Source organism: Chionomys nivalis, chromosome 6 (assembly GCF_950005125.1).
Source record: "Chionomys nivalis chromosome 6, mChiNiv1.1, whole genome shotgun sequence".
NCBI classification, from domain to species: Eukaryota; Metazoa; Chordata; class Mammalia; order Rodentia; family Cricetidae; genus Chionomys; species Chionomys nivalis.
The window spans coordinates 24,343,126-24,365,055 of NC_080091.1; the positions used below are offsets into that span (position 1 = coordinate 24,343,126).

The 21,930-nt window shown below is 43.8% G+C and overlaps 1 protein-coding gene across 2 annotated transcripts in view; it reads left to right on the forward strand.

The window, feature by feature from the left end:
- Meis1 (Meis homeobox 1) overlaps window positions 1–21,930 on the forward strand; it is a 140,892-nt gene that overhangs the window by 24,764 nt on the left and 94,198 nt on the right. For both annotated transcript variants that reach the window (XM_057772308.1, XM_057772309.1), the window contains exon 7: window positions 7,054–7,165. In XM_057772308.1, the coding sequence (XP_057628291.1) occupies window positions 7,054–7,165 (112 nt within the window). The remainder of the gene's footprint in view (window positions 1–7,053; window positions 7,166–21,930) is intronic.

Sequence of the window (21,930 nt, forward strand, 5' to 3'; positions counted from 1 at the left end):
CTCGCTTTATGGCTTGCTCAGCTCGCTCTCTTATGTGATCCAGGACCATCTGCTTAGGGGCCACACCAGCCACGATGGTCTGGGCTCCTTCACATCAATCCTTAATTAAGAAAACAGTCCATGAACTTGCCTAAAGACCAGTCTGATGGAAGAGGTTCCCACTTCCTAGAGGACTTTGTGTCAGGTTGACAGCAACTGGCCAGCCTACAGCCCAAGACAATGTTAACCATCCTATCCGCGTTTTATCCTATGGCCTGGATACAACTGGATGTAGATGCTTCAGGGTTGGCTGGGTCAATGTGAATTTTCCCTTTAGACCCATAGTCATTGTCACTTGGTTGCCTACTGTTGCAGCTTGCAATTTACATGCGCTATATGTGCAGGGGAGCAGTTTTTAAGTAATATTAGGTAGTATAAAAATAACGGGTTACATGATGACAGTTGGAGACGTGTGTCATTGTGCTGCAGTCATATTAATTCCCCAGCACCATTCCTTGTCCTGCCGAACCCCTTCCACATGCACTTTCCTCCCTTCAGTACTCCAGGGGGACAGTTTTTATTTTTAATTCCTTGTTTTTTACACATAGGGCCATTAACGTTAGAGAAATTGTGACTTGTCTAAAACCACTTGTAAGTGGTACAGCAAGATTTTAGGATCTGCCTGAGTCTGTATTCTTTCTTCTCTTCCTGCCCTAGGAATTAATATATTTTACAGTAGTGTATGTTTGTGTGGATATAAATACTCGAGATGTATTTAAATTCTTCAAGTACTTGTGGCTGTTTCACAAAGTTTAATATAAAGCAATCACAATATTAAGTATAATTTAACACAGAGAATCCTTCTCTATTGATTAATTGATTAATTTGCTCAAAAATGTATTTGTGGGGGCTGGAGAGATGACCCAGAAGTTACGATCATAAAGTGCTTTTGCAGAGCACTGGAGTTTCCTTCCCAGAACCCATGTCGTATAGCTCACAATTACCTGTAAGTCCAGCTCCGGGGGTTTTAACACCTCTATGGGGCCTATTCAATACCCACACAGAGCTTACACACACACACACACACACACACACACACACACACGATAAAAATATTTAAAAATGCATTTGTATATGTTATTTCCTAGATGAGGAGATATAAAAATGAGTAAGACATATTCTGAAGTATCCATTGCAAAGAATTATAGTTGGGTATAACAGGTGACCACAAAGTGACGAGGCTGCAAATGACGGAGGTACAGTTGAGGTGGTTTGAATGTTCCAGAGAGAAAAGCCTCATCCAGGGTCAGCGTGATGTACCAGGGCAGGCTGGGTCTTCAGGGCACAGCAGGCCATGGCAGGTGGAGGTGGGGTGCTTAAGCTTGGAGTGATAAACTGCAGAGGAACTTACAGAGATGCCACGTGGCTGACTTTGCTGGAATCCAAGGAACAAGGAGAAGAATGGCCCCCAGGGAGGCTCTGCAGGCTTCATGAGTCAGGCTAATGAACTCGGATGATACTCCATGGGCAGTAGGGAGCAGTTCATTCTGCATCATTTGCTGAGCACCAGCATGGGACTATGCTATGCTTGATACTCAGGACCTCACAGTGAGGAAGCGTGGGCATCCCTGCCTTCACGGAGCCCGAGCTTTAGTAAAACTTGGCTCTTTCAGGGCTGGGGAGATTTGTGAGACGATTATGCAGTAGATAAAGCATGATGACTCTCATCGTCATGAGGGGCGGGAGGCACAGATGTTTTTGTTGTTGTTGTTGTTGCTGTTGTTGTTTTGTTGTTGTTATTGTTGTTTGTTTGAGGCAAGGTTTCTCTGTGTAACAGCTCTGACTGTCCTAGAACTCACTTTGTAGACCAGGCTGGCCCCCAAGTGACAGAGAGCTGCCCGTGTCTGCCTGCTGAGTGTGGGGATTAAAGGCCTGCACCACCGTGCCCAGCAGCTATTGGGTTTTTACCTCCGAGGGATGGTATGATACATATTAGGATGGAGAATAAAACAGAACAAATAAAACCAAGTTCCCGCACATCTGAAATGCTAGCACCTAGCAGGTAGAGGCAGGAGAATTGCTGCAAGCTTGTGGCCACCCTGGTCTACACAGTGAGATCCAGGCTATTCAGGGAGACCCCATCTTTAAACAAACAAGCATAAGAATGAATAGGAGACCCTTAGGGAAGAGTTTAGCCTTGGACTTGTTGAGTGAAGTAGACGTCTTTACATAGGTGGTTATATAAATCTAAAGGGCAAAGAAAAAAACCCATAGATCAGTGGTTCTCAACCTGTGGGTCTCAACCCCTTCACCAAACCTCTTCTTCCAAAAATACTTACGTAACAGTTTGTAACAGTGGCAAAACTGCAGTTATGAAGTAGCAATGAAAATGGGGTCACCACAACCTGAGAAACTGTACTAAAGGGGTTACAACATTAGGAAGGTTGTCAACCACAGCCCTAGATGGAAGTTTAGCTCATGCATATTACACTAGAGAGAGAGGAATTGCTAGAGGAACCTGTGAAAGGTATGAAGAGGCCTCAGAATCCCTCAGAATCTAAGCTGTAGATGGAAGGATCAGGGTATATTATAAAAAGTTTAGTTTGTTGATATAGGACTGGGAAACTAAGAAACAATAATTCTAGCTAGTTCCCTTAGCATTTGTTTCAGTCAAGCTTTAGCCATGGGTTGTCCCGAGCTCTTAAAAGGGCAGTGTTACCAGAGTGAGCTCCTGTCCTTGTCCTGAAATGACCTACAGTGAGGAGAGACCAAGGCTGCCTGCCACCAGCTGACAGCAAAATCCTCTCTCAATAGAAAATACCAGCACCCAAACACTGAAAAGAGGAAAAAAAATCCCAATGAGATTATTATTATTATTAATTATTATTATGAGACAGAGTTTCTCTGTGTAACAGTCCTAACTGTCCTGAAACTCATTGTGTAGAACAGGCTGGCCTCGAACCCTGTCTCTGTCTCCTAAGTGGATTAAAGACCTGTACCACTGCCGCCGACTGCTGACTGCTTTATTCTTAAGAAGTGAAGCAAACAAACCCAAAAAATAAGTAATGGAAGTCTTTGAGCTACCAAGCAAGAAAAGATGGGAAAAACTGTTGCTTGGTTGAAATATTTTAAATTGCTGTCTTTTGAGACACTAGAATTAGGCAAAAAAAAAAAAAACCCACAAATGGAGCTAGGTGATTTTAGATGTAGCACGTATTATTTTCACATCAACCATAAGGAGCTTTCTGAAGGAGTGCTGCCTCCTGATGGAGCACTGCTTTCTGATGGAGCACTGCTTTCTGATGGAGCACTGCTTTCTGATGGGGAGCATTGCTTTCTGATGGAGCACACTACTTTCTGATGGAGCACTGATTTCTGATAGAGCGCTGCCTTCTAATGGAGGGCTGTTTTCTGATGGAGCACTGCTTTCTGATGGAGCACTGCTTTCTAATGGAGCACACTGCTTTCTAATGGAGTGCTGCCTTCTGATGGAGAGCACTACTTTCTGATGGAGTGCTGTTTACAGCTTCCTCATTCCACTCACCACAGTGGAGCAGTGTTTGGAGTGTACCATGCCCTGCACTGTCCTGCAAGCATAGTGTGTGTTGAGAAGTCTCCTCCTCCCTGGCTTGTGTATAGGCCTCTAACTGCTTCCTAGATGAGTGATTCTTTCACTTTTTGAGTCACATACTCCCCTGAGAATTTGGTGGGGAGTTACAGACATTATCACCCAGGAAAAAATATGCAAACAAATATGTACATAAACGTAAGAACTGGACAAGTGCCTAGCGGTGGTGGCGCATGCCTTTAATCCCAGTACTGGGGAGGCAGAGGCAGGCGGATCTCTGTGAGTCTGAGGCCAGCTTGGTCTACAGAGTGAGTTCCAGGACAGCCAAGGCTGAGAAGCCCTGTCTCAAAAGAAACAAACAAACAAAGAATTAGACAAACAAGCATGTACCTAAACACAAGAATCAGTAAAATAGAACCCCACCCCCGAAATATTCCATAGGTGGTAACAGGACTTCAGGGTAGGACCTTTGTTTCAGTGGTTTTCTCACAGAGGAGAGCACAGCCTCCACTTACTGTGAGATTATAGACACTGGAGCCAAGAGGAGACTTAATTTAGGGCCATGCCTAAGATTTGCCGTACGTCTAAATCAATACACTGTTGATTTTATTCTGTCATCCTCCCCTGTCAAGTGGCCCCAAGCAACTCACAACTTCACAGATTTATGTACTTAATCATATGCACATATTTTAATTTTGAAATAATGATGCTGTTTGGTGAGACCACATATAGTCAGAGACATGTGTTATTCTAACTGAAACTCCCCAGTAGATGGCTTTTGGGGGAGTTCTTTCTGATTAGGGCTGTCTTACATATTTATACTGGAGGAGCTCATGAGCTGTTTCTGATACTTGCACTTTAATCTTCCTTAATGAACTGAAGTAAGCAGAATTCTTGTTCTGTTTTGGTAACCCGGTGGATTTCTTCTGATGCTCAGCTTCATGTGACTACACCATTCTTGAAATGCTAATACACAATGCTAATTCAAGGAAGGCCCACAAAAGTTCGATTTCATTTCAGGAAGCCATGTTCAGTATTCACAGGCCTTCTGGGAGAGTACGGCTGTGAGGAGAAGGATATCAGATGGGAAATAGGGGTGCCTGCTTTTGGGGAGCACACAAATTTAAACATATAGGTTGCCCACAGTTTGGATAAACTGAGGTGGAATCCAACACTGCTTGCATGAATGCCTGTATAATGTGGCCATAGCTGTAAGAAAAGAGGAGCCCCGCATCTAAGACCCAACACAATGAAAATGCAATGAATCGGAATGCCTCACAGATCAGAGCGGAATCAGAATTTCCAGCAAGGAAAATCTTTTCATGGTGAATTAAGTGGTGGATGAAGAAAAATGGCGATGAAAAAGGTAGGCACAGATCACAAACACTGAGCTCAGAGCTCACCGCTGAAGATTTAAGAACCTTAGCTAAAGCTATGCAGAATAGAATGTGGAAAATTGAATTTACTAAACAATTAAGCATTGAATTAATCTACATCCTGCACAGTAGAAAAGTGGGGGAGGGAGCACGAGCAGAACTGAATAAATCAGGGGAGCTCATTAAAAGATAGTGAATATATCAGGTCTGGTGTGGCAGAAAGGAGGGCAGTTTCCTGTCTGGCATGGAATGATTCTCTGGTTCGAAGTCACCTTTTTGGAGTCCTGCTCTTAATCAGATTAACAAACGTGTTTCTGATGCGGTTAGCCTGCTGCTCTGTATTTTAGCTTGTTATTGCTATCTTTTCTATTAATTACAAGTCAGATCGCCAGTCAACAATAGTAGTGAGGGACAACATAAAGAAAATGAGATTGCCCAGGAGACATCACTCACAGGATCTCATGCATCCTGAGACTCCCACGGGCTCCTGCAGCCTCCCACATGCCTTGCTGGTCTTTTGTTCAATTACAGTTAATGCAATAGTTTGCCATTTTCTCCTTCTAATTATATTTTCAAGTGGGATTTGTAGCACACAGAAAAACATCCTTTTACATGTCGAGGCACCGGGGTTTTGTGCCTGGCATTGTCTGTCCCCTGGGAGCTGTACCATTCTCTCTGCAGAGCTCTGAATAAACAAGTCCCCCTTTTAGAGCTGCAGTTGTACAAACTGAAAATTTATGCATTAACTGTTTGCATTCTGAGCATGTGTTCCAGATCACATCTTTACAGCATTCTTTCTGGTGTGCTTCGAAATATGCATCTGCAGAAAACCCTTCTTCCACTGTTCACATGTCTCTCCATCACAGAATCCACAGTCAATTAGCACTGTTTTTGAGAATATGCATAACGGGCGACTTAAACATACAAGTGACGTGTTCTGTGACTTGATTCCATTTTGGGGGTGGCAGCAGTCTTCAGGCTCTAAGGGTGGGGTGAGGTGTCTATTAGAGGAGCCTTGGGTCTCCCTTCGGGTTCCAGGGCAGCAGGTCTTGTGAGCAGGGTCTTCCTTTCCCTGGCTCTGGATGTCTGAATTGTTTGCTCTCCTCAACCCTTTTTATTGTCTCTGAGATGGGTAAATGGTTTTCAAGAAATAAACAAAGAACAGTGATTCCTTTAGGCATATTCCACTTGTGGAAGGGTCGATAAACTTCACTACAGCAGACTCACGGACTATGACCGTCTATGACCGAAATGATGTATACATATTTTGCACGTAAGATCATTCTGCTTTCCCACTAATAATCTTGAAGACAAACATCACTTCCCAGCCACGATCCAGCTCTCTATTCTGTATCCCTCCTACTGCAGGGGATGGCCAGTGACTCATGAGGCTGGTTTTGAAAGCAAGCACTAAAAGCTCATTCAAGTCTTGTCTGGTGATAAAGAGAGATTTGGGAGAAGTATCACTGTGATTGTTTTCCCTAGGAATTGAATTTGCAGCCAATCTGAATGTTACTTTCCAATGCACCAGTGATAAGAAGCAACATCTGTTTTCTGTTCAATAGTACAAGGAGGCTCGGCATGGGGCTGAGTGTACACAGTCCACGTAAATCTATTGTTAGCATTTCTTTTTTGTCTCTGTGCCTGGTCCATTTGCTGGGTACCATCAGGCAAGCAGCTGACACACACTAGCTATTATGGACCTAGGTCAAATTGCTAGGTCTCGAAAACTCCTCCAGGTTTGTCTCCTAGAATGAAGCAGAGGCCTCTGGGAACCCAGTGTTAGAGATTATTCCTTCTGTTTTGCATTTCTAGAGTAGCAGAGTACCCTACCAGAGGGTTAAAAGGATAGCAGAACTCAAGTGGCAGCAAAGCCCCCTTGGCTTGAAATGTTTTTGGTTCCTCGTTAATAAAGCATGCGACTTACAGACTGATGATTATAATCCGAAAGCTGAGACCGGCAGGTTTTGAATATACCTATGGAGCCCTGAACTAGGGCCAGTTTTGAAGAAGAGTGGGAATGCTGGCAATGGTGTCCCCTGCTGCCCTCCCCAATGTGTCCTTGTCTGATGGGATCGCACCCTGTTCGCAGATGGCTCTTACTCAGATTTCTGATTTGTGCCCCCACAGCCCTCTTGGAATAGAGATCACGATGACACGGCATCCACCCGTTCAGGAGGAACCCCGGGCCCTTCCAGCGGTGGCCACACTTCACACAGTGGGGATAACAGCAGTGAGCAAGGTAGGACAGGTGTTCTCATTCTCCCTTGCTTCCTGCTCTGTGTTCAGAGGTTGGGAAATGTCAGGAAGTCAGTTCCTATCCCGAGAGCTTCTCCCAGAACATAAATCCCATGTAATGTGAGAATCTGTTCATCTTGTTGATGGCCCAATTCTTCAGTGCCATCCCAGCTGCCTGTCACCTAGTCACCATCACGAATCAACTGAGGCGAGATCAGAGAACTAGATGAGGAATATTCCAATGTGCACAGAGAACACAGCACTGATGGCCTGGTGCCATGTCCTTGGGGCTTTTCAAAGGATCGTGAAGAAACCTCCATTGATAGTCCAATTAAACAGCATCTAAAGATTCTCAAGAAGAGCTGGCAACCTAGCTCAGTGGTAGAGGGCTCGCCTCAAGGGCTCATGGCCCTCAGTTCGATCCCAGCACTATCAAAAGTAGTGCATGTGTGCTGAGGCGTAGTTCTTAGAAGGCAAATTGGTAGGTTTCCCTTTGCACTGGGTCTGAGACCATGTCTTCTGGTTTTATTTATTTTCTTTGAGGTTTAGCTTCACTGCAAAGCCAGACTAGACCCAGGAGGAAATCCGCTTACTCTGTGTTGCACTTTGGCTGTAGACTTTCATCAACACGGGAGTCTTCATGGACATAGATGTTTTATAATAACTAGTATGTATGAAAGCTTAGCCATCATAGTCATCTTTGGCAACAGGGAGACTCCACATCCAATTTCCTTCCGCGGGTTTTGAATTTTGTGTGCAATTAAGGAAATTAAAGTGAAAAAATTAAAGTTTGCATCGGACTATGAAAGACTGCTTTACTGAAGTTTTCCTCTGAGTCCACAGTAGGTACAGTTTTAGAATTTGATTTTGTAATCCTTTTTTTTTTTTTTTTTTTTGCTAGAGTGTTATTTAGCAAGCAAGGAATTCGGTTGTCTAACTTAATTGGCGCTCATCAATTAAAACTACAAAGTCTACAGTGGATTTAGCTTAGCATGATTGATTGGAAAACAGGAGCAGGGAAGTTCATTTTTTATTTTTTTTTTAGGCATATGTGTGGTATTTTCCCCCAGAAATAACTTCTGCAGATGTAATTTTAAGCATTGGAGAGATTTTATTGTTCAAAAAAAAAAAAAAAAAGTTGCTGACTTCATCAGAAGTAGAAGCCTAGTAAAAATGGGGCCTGGAATAGTAAACCAGTCCAGAGCTGAGGTAGAAACAGGTAACCTCCGACCTCTGACTTTTACCGGGAAATGATATGCAGCATAAATCCAAGAGGCCTTTTTCCCTTTCAAGTGTGTGTGTATGTGTTATGGCATTGCCGTTCGGAGCGTGAGGCCGGTGTCAGCACTTTCCATCTGAGACCTGGCTTGAAGAATTCTACTTACACTGGGAGTTTTCCAAGAGGTGCAAATGCAATCTAAATTCTCTTTCCTATAACCCAGAACTGCTGCACGGGGTCACGACCTCGCGTTTTGTTTGTTTCATTTTGCTTTCGTTTCTTGCTTTAAAAAACATATTTCATCTGAGAATCAGGGGGTCGTTTAGCCGACTGAGGGAATGTAGCAGGGCTTAGAGACGGCAATGCACAAGTTTCCTACAGACGATCCGATAAGAGGCTTTTGGAGAGCAAAATCCAGTCCAATATCCTCTCCCTGTTGCTGTGAGCAGAAATTAGGACTTCCTATGTTTCTTTCATTTGACCAATGATCTCCATGATGACCGTGGTTATCCCTGGGAACCACATACTCTGCATGGGACCAGCTCTCCACTCCTGCTGTTTCTCTGCATACGTCTTACATTAAAACCTACATGTTTGAAAAATCGTTTTCATAGAAATCATCTCATCTGAATGATCTTGACTGGATCATTTTAAAACCATCTTGGGTTTGAAGAAAAGGCTCAAGCGCTTAAAAACGCTGATGCTCTTGCAGAGACCCTGGCTTCCATTCCTAGTATCCATGTTAGGCAATGCATGACCTCTGTATCTCTCATTCCTGGGAACCTGACACCCTCTTTGGGCCTCCTTGACGACTGTACACACGTGATGCACATACGGGGGAGCTGGCACATACACAGATGTATACGTAGAAATAAATTCAACAATTTCAAAAACCAGTAGAAACAACCCTGGTGCCAGACAAGGTAAAAGAAGTCAATAAGAGCAAGGTAAGGTCTGGGATGTGCTGAGGTCCCTGTGCAGTGCAGATGCCTCTGTTACAAGTTTACTTCATGAGAGAGTTTTCTCATCCCGCCCTCTTCCTCACCTGCCCACCGAAGAACCCAGCCAGTTACCCCAGAGCAGCTGTTGTGAGCTGACTCTCTCCCACACTTGCAGCAGCAGGAAGAGGAGGCTCACCTGTAGGCTTCTTTGCTTTCCTCGTGGATTTTCTTTGGCATACAATGTTATTTCTGCCGGATGCAGAATGATGCCTGAAAGTGTCTCTCAGACAACTTGTGGGCATTTCCGTGTTAACCCAGACCCTTCTAAACCTATTTTCTCATCCCTGAGACCTGTGTAGCTGAGCTTTAGTGAAGCTTCCGGATTAACCGTGCAAAGTGGCATTGGGTACTTCCCCTGTTTGCCTCTTCTGCAGGCAAGGGAATTGAAGCTGTGCCGGCCTTTGGCTCCTAGTACATATCCTAAACAGTTATTTACACAGTTTGAGTCCATTTTAGTCGACTGGATAAATATCAGCCCTCTTCAAAAGATTTATAAATCCTTCAATATGTCTTCATACATTCCCAATAGACATAAATAACTCAGTCTGTCAAGAACATACCCAAAGAGGTGTTTCCCCCCACAGACAAGTGCAAATTTCACATTTCAAAACTTTCTTCACTACGTTATTTGAATTGAATTTATTTTTAGTTTTCGCCACTTCATTAGGATATCTGTGGGACAAAATATGTAAGTGGCTAAAGGGATGAATAGATAGACAGACTGACAGACAGGCAAGATTAACAAGTCCCTTTGGCTTTGGTCCTGTTGAACAACCTGGCTTCTGCACAGGGTAAGGCGCTAAGCAGCAATGAAGCCTGTGTTTTTGAAACTTCAAAGACAGTCATCCAGAAAAATCTCAACTTCCCGAGAAGTTCAGAAGGTGTCATAGTCCTTCCTCAGAGCTTCAGTGATTTCGGGGATATTTGAATGCCTGATCTGTTTTTTATATTAGTAGCTATTATAATCAATAAAATAATTTTAGGATGAATTTTGCATAAGCATGAACAACCAAATAAATCCAATTATAGGCATTTAAAAGAGAATATAGATAGGTATATAATTATGAAGCTACAAACCTATTATGGTTCAGAGACTTAATGTTAATTCATTGTGTCCGAGTAGGTTTTCCTTTTGCTGCTGTGACCAAACATCTTGAAACAACTTAAAGAAGGATTTGTTTTTACTTTGCCTCACATTTTCGAGGTTGAAATCTTGGAAATGTCATGCCCTCTTGCACTGCCAGTGCTTCTGAGTCCGTGTGTGATAAAGCCAAACACGGTGTGCAGCATGTTGGGGAGCAGCGCGTCACTCTGGTAGACACCAAAAGACAGACCTACCTCAGGGTCTTGGCCCTGTGACCGACTGCCTCCAGCCAAGCCCCACCTCCAAATCACCCATCCAACTCTGAATCTGTCAATGAACTCATCCACTGATGGAGGTCTCAAGCACTTGTGTCTACTCACCTTTCAAACAGCTATCACCTCGCGACCACTCCTTGAACACAGGAACTTTCTAGAAGGCACGCCATATTTCAGTCAGAACGCTCTTCCTCAACTGCAGTCACTTCTCATGGCACCGCTTCCTGTGTAGGCTACCTTCATTTCACATGAACACTGTGACCGCTCTCTGGAAATTACTTCTTTAACAGGGAAATCACTTAAACCAGCACTGAGAAGGGAGGGCTTCATGTCTGTGGGTTGGGAGAGGGTTTAAAGGCTGTTCCTAGAACACTGATGTGGTCTGTTCACGAGCTTCCTCCAAAGGATTTCCAAAGACGTTAGAGAAAAGACATTTTTTTTTTCTTGGCTCTCTGCGAGCTTCCCATTGCTGGAGAGAAAGGAAGTCGAGGAGGAGGACTGGGCGGAGAGCTGCTGTCAGATTCAGCCCTGAGAGCGCAGACGCTGGGCTGCGCAGGCGCAGCAGAAAAGGATGTGGCAGGAAGTGGTGCACGTTGGCAGGTGGACCTTTCCACACTACTCTTCTAGCCTTCGATTCGCGGCCGTCCTGCAGAATGGAGCGCAGCTCTGTTGCAGGAAGTAATTTGGAGTGGAATATCTTGCCAGCCTAGGGGCTCTTCCCACTGAATCCAAACCCCTTGCTCAGGGAGGCTGTAGCCCTTCTGCCTCACAAGCAGTTTTAGCAGTGATTGACAGAATTGTGAGTTTGGGCATGTCTCCTTTTTCTTTTTGGTCCAAAGTCAAGAGAACTAACTAGCTAACTAGCTAATAATAATAATAATAATAATAATAATAATAATAATAGCACAGGAGGCAAGGGTTGTTGCTTGGGTAGGTATTTCCGTCCCCTCCTCATGTGTACCACCTCTTGGGGGAACAGAGAAGCAAAGAGATGGGCTAAAGGCCACATATTGGCTGGGGGTTGAATTGAGCCTTGACACTAGTGGTCTAACCTTGGAACCCAAGTTCCTGACTGCCGCATACTATTCCAGCCCGTGTTTTCATGAGCCTTATGAACAGGAAACAAGGCTGTTTGTCAGACTTCTTTCCATTGCTAGTACACTCACTATTCTCCTGTGTGCTAGGCCAGTGCCCAGCTCTGTCATGGTGACAGCCACGCAATGGGTGGGGTCAGTGAGATGCAGGGGTACTGCTTTTCTGGAGAATGAGGATCTAGCTTTGTGTTCTAAGAGGAACGATAACTGTGCCGGTCACAAAGGGAGCACAATGATTGATATGATTAATTTGTATTCTGTATTAAGAGCCTGTATTATTTCCCACCTTCAAAGACTTATTGAATTGAGAATAAGAGCTTAGAAAACAAGGCAGAATATTTCTCTTGCAGAACATTTCCCACTTAAAGCTCATCTGATTTTCCTCTTTTGTGAGGCAGGAGAGAAAGTATTATTTTGACACTGAAATTTGATGAGAAACATTTCAACCTGAAAGGACTTTAATGATTACAGGAAGCTCTAAAAAAAAACCACTTGTGAACTTCTACTGGGGGCAGGATCCAATCAACAGAGCCACTGGAAAACAAGGGACGCTAAAGTAGTATGTTTCTTTAAAGGAGATGTAATTGAAAAGCACAGCCGTTTCTATATCATTCCGTAGTGAGAGTCGTGATGCCTCCCACCGCCCCCGCCCCCTCCATGCCAGCTTTTGTATGAGTTCAGGCAACAGTGAGGCAGAAGGCAGTTCCCTGTACTATTGAAGGGAATTTCAAGGCAGTTGTTCAGGCCTGGGAGGCCAGCAGGCAGAGCTGCTGGAGAGGGGGTGGGAGACCAGGGGAGGGAGGTGGGGAGGACCACATTGTGTTCCAGATGACTGAGCAAGGATTTATATACCAGCTCGCCTTTTTTACATGAAGAAGAAAAGTAATAACAGCCCAAACCCGAGCATTTGAAACAGTCGGCTGTCCCTGTCCGGTGAATAATGGGATAGGTGAGAAGGAGTGCTCTGATTGGATGTCTTAATGAGCACATTTCGCACAGAGTTGGGGCTGCAGTTCCCCTTGACCTTTGCCCTTTATTGACCAAACTGACAGTTCATTTTTCACGTACTTCCAATTATGGCTTGGCTTAAGTGTTACCCTCCCTCCTTTATTTCTTTCCTAAGGACAACTTGAGAGTGGTTGAGGCCACAGAAGATATTTTAATTTGAAAAAGTTCCGCAGCTCCTCAGGTTTAGGTTGTAATCTGAAGCTGCTCTCTGTTTGCAATTTTTCAGGTGAAAACATCAAGTTAATACTGCTTGTTTAGAAACAGTTACCGTTAAAAAAAAATCCAACTAGTTTAAAAATAGTTGTAACTTTGGAAATGAAGTAGTTTTAAAAATGCTTCCTTCCTTTCACTTCCTTCCTCCGTCCCTTCCTTCGCTTCCTTCCTTCCTTCCTTCCTCCCTCCCTCCCTCCCTCCCTCCCTCCCTCCCTCTTTCTCCTTTCTTTCTTTCTTTCTTTCTTTCTTTCTTTCTTTCTTTCTTTCTTTCTTTCTTTCTTTCTTTCTTTCCTCTTTCACTCCCTCCCTTCTTTCTTTCCTTCCTTAGTCTGTTGGGGGAGTGACTAGCTGATCATATTTGTTTGTACTTGCTCCTGAAGCATTTCCTCTCTCCTGAGACCACTGGTATCCAACGGCTTCTCTGACGCCATTTGATTAAACACTTTGGGAGAAAGGAGGAACTAAAACATAACCACGACCACAGGACCACAGACCCTGACCCTCACATTGTGACCACTTGCTGCTTTGTCTATGCTTGCTACTCGGGTGCAGATTAAGGCGAGACCTTCCCACGTAGTAGTGACAGGCTGACTGGGAGAGTAGTTTCCTGGTGGGAAAAGTCAGGTAGAAGAAGAAAAGAGGAAGTCATTATCTTCCACAAATGCCTGTTATCAGAGGGTCCATGTAATTAACTTATCAGACATGCTAGATTAGATGTGTAGAGAGTTGTTTTCCCAAGAATCCCTGTGGTCCACTTCCCTTCCCTTTCCTTTTGATGGTCTGTCTATTTGAGTGGTCCTTCTCTTTTCTCTGTTTGCTTGATGTTCATCATCACAAAGGCAGGCCATCTTAAAGAAGCATTGCTTCACCATCCCAAGTAGTAATGTATATTTTAGGGTATGAACTTGGCTGTACACTTCACTGACAGTGAATCTCCTGCCCACTAGGAAATACCACTGGTAAACTGAAGGCCATTGCTTTTCATCTCAAACAACCAAACAATGCACTGGAAACTACGGGCAGCCAAATGGAGTTCCCTGTAACAGAACTCTGGCTCCAAAGTGCGTGGAATGTTCCCTGCTTTATTATGTAGCCCTCTGGCACCTCCATGGCATATTTTTTACTATAATATGGTAATAAAAGAATATGTAAAAGACAGACAAAGGTTCTGTCTTTCTCTGTAAGGTGACCTCTGTTACCAAGTAACTGCTTTACTTATGAGCTTATTAAAAACTCAAAAAAAAAATGAGTGTTTCATACTTCACAGGCATTGATGTGAAAATGAGCTGTCCTGTGAGTAGTTTTCTTGATCATTTTTAGAACAATTGATTAGCCAGAGAGCTCCTGTCATCAGCTGACATTGACTGATAGCGATTTGTCCCAAGCTCTGAAGGTCAGTTAGATAGCTGAAGTTTCAGCTTGCCTTTGATTGACCTCTGCTGATTCCATTCGTGTGTGATTGGGCTTGAATAGGTCTGACCCTCGGTTGGCAAAGACGGGGTATTAGTCAACAGGGTCATTTCTTAGCTTCTTGTTGATCTTTTTTTTTTTTTTTTAAATATGCGAACTCTGTGTTTCTGTCCAGATTTTATATCTTAATTTTTTACCATTTAAAAGGTACTCTCTCTTTGAAGTGTGGCTTTAAACCCACGGTTCTATTTTACTTTTGGTTTGGATTGACTGGGATGCTTAGCCTGTGATGTCACAGAATTTGCTGCTGGCACTGGCCTGCGTCATCTGAGTAGACAGTGATTGCTGTACGTCATGCACTGGCATTGTGTTGTTGCTGCTGCTGCTTTGAAGGGCCAGAGTGTAGCCTGACTTACACACTGTGCAGCATCAGACACAAACTCTGTGGACTCTCTGGCACTGATCCCTTTGTCTTCTAAGAATTGTGCACTGTTTCTAATAAGGGAAAATGGGCTGTACAGAATTACAAATATGGTGTTATATCAGTGCATCCTCTAGTTTTGCAGCCAGAAACAGTTGCCTTTTAAGAGAGAATATTTACTGCTGAGTTTTGCTCTTTCGTAAATTAAAGGATGCTTCTTGCTCTGAAGAACATTGGTGGTCCAGCCAGTGTGGAGTATATTTTCTACCATGGTGGACACGTTATTGATTGATTGATTGATTGATTGATTGATTTCTTAAAGATTTGTGCATGTTTATGATATTCTGGTCTTTCTTTCCCAAATTATAAAGTATTTTCCAAAAGTGCCTTGCATAGAGAGAATATTTTTTGAGACTCATATTAATGAAATGAATTTTATTGTTTTATACAAAGAACAAAAATGCTCTTCTTAGCTTTAAAATTCCAGGTCTAAAGTTCTAATTATTTAGTTCATTCCCTGGGTAAGGCCTTTCTTTTCTTTTGTTCCTTTTCACTGTTCCTTTCCTGGTCCTTCTGTGCTGGGTCTTAACAAAAAATAACTTGCTCTTCAGGTTGGCTTTCCTAGACATTCCAAGGCCACCACACAGCCTGGCACAGTTTAAGCCCATGTTTTAGTTTCTAACTCAAGAAAATAAATGAGGAGAGAATCCATTGTTCCAGGTGTGGATTCTTCACACTGTGTCATTCTTGGCAAGGCAAACATGAGGAAGTGAATTTTAGAGAAGGATTCATTTAGCATAGCCCAAGGAGAAAAAGAGAATTTAGAATTATAATCTGTCCTGTGGACGTGCCAAAACATTATCAGGAACTGTATGTAGGGGTGGTGGTGTAAATTTATGTATTCTAGTCAGGTCATCAAGGAAGATTAAGTGCATACTGGGTGTCCGGTGTGAGCTACAAGGATAAGCAGGTCATTGTCGTAGTACTTAGGAAGCTTGTGTGCATTGCCGAGAAAGCCAAGGACATGAAAGTGAAATGGTCTTTATTCTTGGGAGCTATGATTGTTCTTAGTCCTCAGTACGCTGACGACCCAGCTCTGGTGAACCAATCTAAAACCAGGACTCAATGTTGCTGTGTTGCTGTTAGTTACCTAGCTGCCGATTCATGCGCATCTTCTTCAGGGGATTTTGACATCTTGGGTGAGACCCTTTGGCCATCTGATGAAGCCAGTAGATACTTTACAAAAGTAATATTTTTTAACTAATATTTAAAACTCTGCAGGATTTATGGGGCACTAATTTATATTAAAATCCCTTTAGCCGGGCGGTGGTGGCGCACGCCTTTAATCCCAGCACTTGGGAGGCAGAGGCAGGCGGATCTTTGTGAGTTCGAGACCAGCCTGGTCTACAAGAGCTAGTTCCAGGACAGGCTCCAAAACCACAGAGAAACCCTGTCTCAAAAAACCAAAAAAAAAAAAAAAAAAAAAAAAAATCCCTTTATTTAAAATCTTCTGATATGGCTATGTAAGTGTTTTCTTTAATATGCATTCACTAATAAGGCCTACCAGTAATTCCTTTGTCTAATGCATTTTTGAAGTAGTGGTTACTATAAAGTCTGTGCTTTGTGTTACGGTGTTTGTAGCAGGCACGTATGTAAGTATGATGTCCACTGGGAACAAGTCATGGGTGCTACTAAAAGTTCTGGAGTCTGTCACTTGCCTATGTCCACCGATGAAGGAAATAGAAATTCATATCGGAGATTAGTGAGGATCAGAGTCGATGGTGAACTTTCTAGAACTTTAGTTCTAACTATAGATGTTCCTGGTCTGAGAGGGACACACAGCCGAGGCGAGGACTTACATGAAACCTGATCTCCAGGAAGTTTCCCACCAACCCCTAGTTCGCAGCATCAGGACCTCTTCTGCTCTGCACCGGGACCCTGTCTTCTGGTCCTTTGCCATATGGTGAGGTGAGCAATTGCAGGGTCATCCTGCCAGGGCTCCCTGGGAAGGGGCTGTTTCTTCATCTTTAACTGCCTTGAACCCAGGACAGTTGCAGGGATCTAGCCATGAATGAATGCTTATTTATTGACAAGGACCTGCTTTCCAACTTCAAACGCGCTACGTTCACTGTCCAGACTGGGTGCCAGAGAGCTCCTTCCACATAGAACTGTGTAAAAGTGTAAGGAGATGCCAGAGAGCTCCTTGTCTTAGAGATACATTTTGGGACAGTGGTTGGGGAAAGAGCTCCCAGGAAGCTGATTCAGAGATTGGGGGTAGTTGGGATGTTCTATAAACCACTCTGTCTGTGTGAGTCTTCTTTCTACATATTCCCACCACTGGACACTGTCCTGTGCCACTTTGTGGGCATCTAAAAAAGGATGGGTGGAGACAGTCACAGCGTTATGGGTGAATTTTGAGGCAGGAAGACGGGTAATGGTGCTACCCTAGGAGGATGCTCCTGTGCCCTCTGTCCTCCCTAGTGGGCATATGGTTTCCTCTGCCCCAAATTTATCTCTCTCCCCTAAGAATTTTAGCATTAATTAAGGATGGTAGTAGAGATTTTTGGCTGTTAGCCTAGCAAAAACAAATTTAATAACCCAAACAATACATTTATGCCAAGCAATTTCCTTAAAAAAATGTGGGCGTTGTCTGCCTCTTGTATTGATTGGTCCCTGCAGTGTGGTTGGTGAAGTTGGGTTTTGCTCAAGTGTCTGACTTTGTGGATTAGTTCGGTCTTGCAGATAATTTTCCATAATTACTTAACCTGAAAGCATTCTATCTGATTAGCACAATTAGCTTTGGCTTTCTCCCATTCACCGATATTAACCTATACACACTCCCTTCTAGCCATCGCTCACAACAAACAATAGCGTGCGACTCCCTTTAATTGATTTCGATATCAGAAAAAGAAGACAACAGGATGTTATCCTGCCAATCTTCAAAGTTAGTCACTATCTTTGGATTTCTATTGCTGTGATGAAACACCGTGACCGAAAGTAACTTGGAGAGGAGAGGGGAGTTTTCAGCTAATAATTCTTGGGTCACACCCCCTCCTTGACAGACAGGTGTCAGGGCAGGAACTCAGGGACAGGAACCTGGAGGCAGGTGCTGAAGCAGAGTCCTAGAGAGGTGCTGCTTACTGGCATTCTCCCTATGGCTTGCTCAGATCGATGGCTTTCTTAGAGCACCAGGACCTCCGGTCCAGGGTGGTACTGCCCACAGTGAGCTGGCCCTTCCCACATCAACAATTAATAAGGAAAATGAACTACAGACTTGCTTACAGACCAATCTCATACAGGTATTTTCTCAGCTGAGAGTCCCTCTTCCCAAGTGACTCCAGCCTGTGTCAAGTTGACATAAAAATAATTAGGTCAGTCAGCATAATAGATCTTCAAGGAAAGGGAATTGAAAAGTAAATGTAGAAAACATCTAATTCCTCTATAGATTGGTTACTGAATAGACAACTTTTGATCAATGCAGTCTCTATGGAACTTCGTTTATTTTTGCTGACTCCTGTGTGCTCCTATTTAAATGTGCTTATGATACCTTTGTTTCAAGGAGGGCCACCTTGTTCCATTCTGGCTGCCCGGCTAGCTTACACCTGAAATAACCACACAGAAACTGTATTCATAAAACACCGCTTGATCTGTTAGCTCTAGTTTCTTATTGGCTAATTCTTACGTCATAATTTAACCCATTTCTATTAATCTGTGTATCGCCACGTGACTATGGCTTACTGGCAAGATTCTAACCAGTGTCCTTCCCAGGCAGAAGATCCATGGTGTCTCTCACTCTGCTCTTCTTCCCAGCATTCAGTTCTGTCTTCTCTGCCTACCTAAGTTCTGCCCTCTCAGGCCCAAAGCAGTTTCTTTATTCATTAGCCAATGAAAGCAACGCATGAACAGAGAACCTCCTACACCATACCTTGACATCCTTTTTATAGGTTGGTACTTTGGGATAAAAGAAAATGCAGATGTTCCTTGACATACAATGGGATACGACCTGATTAACTCACTTTAAACAGAAACATCAAAAGTAGACGATGTGTCTGGTACAGCTACCCTTCTGGGCTTCATAGCCCCACAATATAACACATTCTAATAACATATTCTATATATCGGTTGCCCACTCTCATGTTCTTGTGGCTAACTGCATGATACGACTCACTGCTACTGACCCAGCATTGTGAGATAGTATACCACAGCATACTACTAGCCCATGAATAGATCTAAATAATATATGGTATCTACTGAACATGTATCATTTTGTCACCATTGAAAAGATGAGAAGTCATTTGTTGGGAATATTAGCAAAAGTATGTAAGTATAAAACAGAATATAATTAAATAGATTAAGAAACTAGAATGATGCTGGATGTGGTGGCACATGCCTTTAATCTCAGGACTTGGGAGGTAGAGGCAGTCCTGGTCTACAAACTGAGTTCCAGGAAAGCCAGGGCTCTGTTAAAAGAGTAAGAAAGGAAGGAAAGAAGGAAGGAAGGAAAGAAGGAATGAACCAAACAATCTTCTGGTACTGGGAAGGTAGCTCAGTTGGTAGAGTTCTTGTCTAGTGTTGGCGATGCCCTGGGTTTGATCTCCGGGGCATGAAACTGAATGTTGCATTGTAGTAGTGCATGCTCATAACCCCAGAACCAGGGCAGTGAAGAGAGGAGGAGTGGAAAATCAAAGTCAACTTCAGCTACATAGTGAGGTTGAGTGAAGTCTGGCTGGGCCCATTCTTAAAAGGGAGGGCGGAGGAGAAGTTGTGCGTCCTGGAGCAGGGCAGAAGAACATGTAATACATGATCACGTATTATAGCTAGAAGTAGGCAGTTAATTCGCCATTGGTCTAACACCCCGGCACAAGCAGAAATACAATAGGCTACAAGACTTACAGTATTATGGAAGTTGCTCAGAATAACAGGAATTGTAATCAAAAAGAAATTGTCCTCATGTCCTCACACAGGGAGCCCTGTATGACAGCCGCTGTCACCCTCAGCATCTGCATGGCTCTTCCTCATCCCCTCAACTCCCATCTCAGGGCTACACATGTAAAAATATCCCATAAATATTTGATCTCTTGGTCTGACTAGGTGTGCAGCTCACACTCAGTCAGTTCCTACTCTTCACACCTTTGCATTTGTTAAGTTCAGCTGCCATTGTGGCTTCATATGAGCCAAGGTGTTCAACATCCTGTGATACCAGGAGGGCTTTCCCCACTAGGCCATTTCCTTCTGACCATTTCACATTCCAGACATTCCTCCCTCTACCTGGGTCCAGGCCAGGGGGCAGGAATGTTTTTGTCACTGTTCCCTGGAGACAGGTTAATGGAGACAGACAGATTGAGATGCTGAGGCTACCAAGTCTCGGGTACCAAATCTCGGGTACCAAGGCCTTTAGAAGGGAAATTTATGAGTGAATACTTCACCCAATAAAATCAGGATTATGAGCATTTGTATTACAGCATTTTAACACCAAGAACATCCCCTTTCATAAAAGGAATAATTTTGGCACAAATAAATGTAGTTGTTGATACTTGAGGCTATGTTTCCAAATGTAGGAGAGGTGAAAACAATCTCGTTCACTACCTTTATTTTGGGAGTGGGGATTGCCATTGTTTTGTTTTGTTTGCTTTGTTTTCCAAGACAAAGTTTCTCTATGTAGCCCTGGCTGTCCTAGAACTTGCTCTGTAAACCAGGCTGCCCTCGAATTCACAGAGATCTGCCTGCCTCTGCCTTCCGAGGGCTGGGATCAAAGGAGTGCTCCACCACCAGCTGCCTAGTGCACTAATTTAGTGAGTGTAAAGTAAGCATGCATCGTACATGCTGACTGTGTGGTAAGATGTGAGCATTCTGAAGGCTCACTGAAAGAACTGAGAGCTCTTGGCGAGCAAGGGGATGTGAACGCATGAATGAGCTCAGAGCGACGCAGGGAAGTAGCGAAGATGCCACCACATTGGCGTGGGTACAGCCTGGCCCCGTTGCCATGGGTATAGCCTGACTGTTGTCTTTCTGCAGCAGGCATTCTTGTTAAGCTTGAGTGGAACTCACACATTGGTCCTGCACTGGTGCCATCGTTTTTGGCAACAATTCAGTCCTCAGACCCTAAGGGCGAAAACGTTTTAAATTACTGATGGCCCACCTAGCTTTTCTAAGAGTGTGAGTCTCTGATTTAAAGATAGGGCAGATGGAGAAAGGGAGTGTGAAAGCAAATATGCATGTGTATAAAGGAAGCTATACAGCATAACCCTGAAACTGTCAGCTTGAGCAGAAGTCAGGATAGCAGGAAGGATGCATTGGACACAAAGCCCAAGAGTTGGTAAAGCCCAGACGAAAAGCCCTGTATGGGCTCCTAACAAATCTAGTACTTGTTCAAGAAGCAAGAGGGTGTCCCTGAATACAACCAAATTGTGGCGTGATTCAGGCCTGAGAAGAAGGAGGCATCAAGGCAGAGGAAGGCTGGCAGTAGCCTGCCAGTTCAAACATACAAAGGTTTAACCAAAGCAGAGGAAGAGTCTGGGAGTAGGGCAGAACTAGACTGGATGGAGAGACCAGGCAGACACAGTCACAGAAAGGTCTGGAAAGGCATCGGGATCTCTGAATGTGGGGTGCATGGATTTCAAGGGTCAGCCAGCATATTCACTGAGTGCTGCCTCCTCCTCTTCTTTCTCCCCCTCCCTTCCCTCCTCTGCCTCCTCCAGCCCGTCTTAATGTTTTTACTCTAACTTGTTTGGTCAGGGTGCTGGTGGGGTGTTCACCTTGGTGTGTGTGGAGGTCCAAGAACAACTCGTGTGAGTCAGTTCTCTCCTCCCACCACGTGGGTTTTCTGAGTCTGAACTCAAGTTGGCAGCCTTTGCGGCAAGTGCCCTTTCCTGCTGATCCATCTCTCCAGCTCCTATGATGTTACCATCTTCTCCTCCTCTTGTTTTTGTTTGTATGTTGTTTTGTTTTGTTTGAGACAGGGTCTCATTATACAAGTGGCTATCCTGGGACTCACTATGTAGCCCAGGCTGGCCTTGAATCCCACAGATTGGCCTGTCTCTTCAT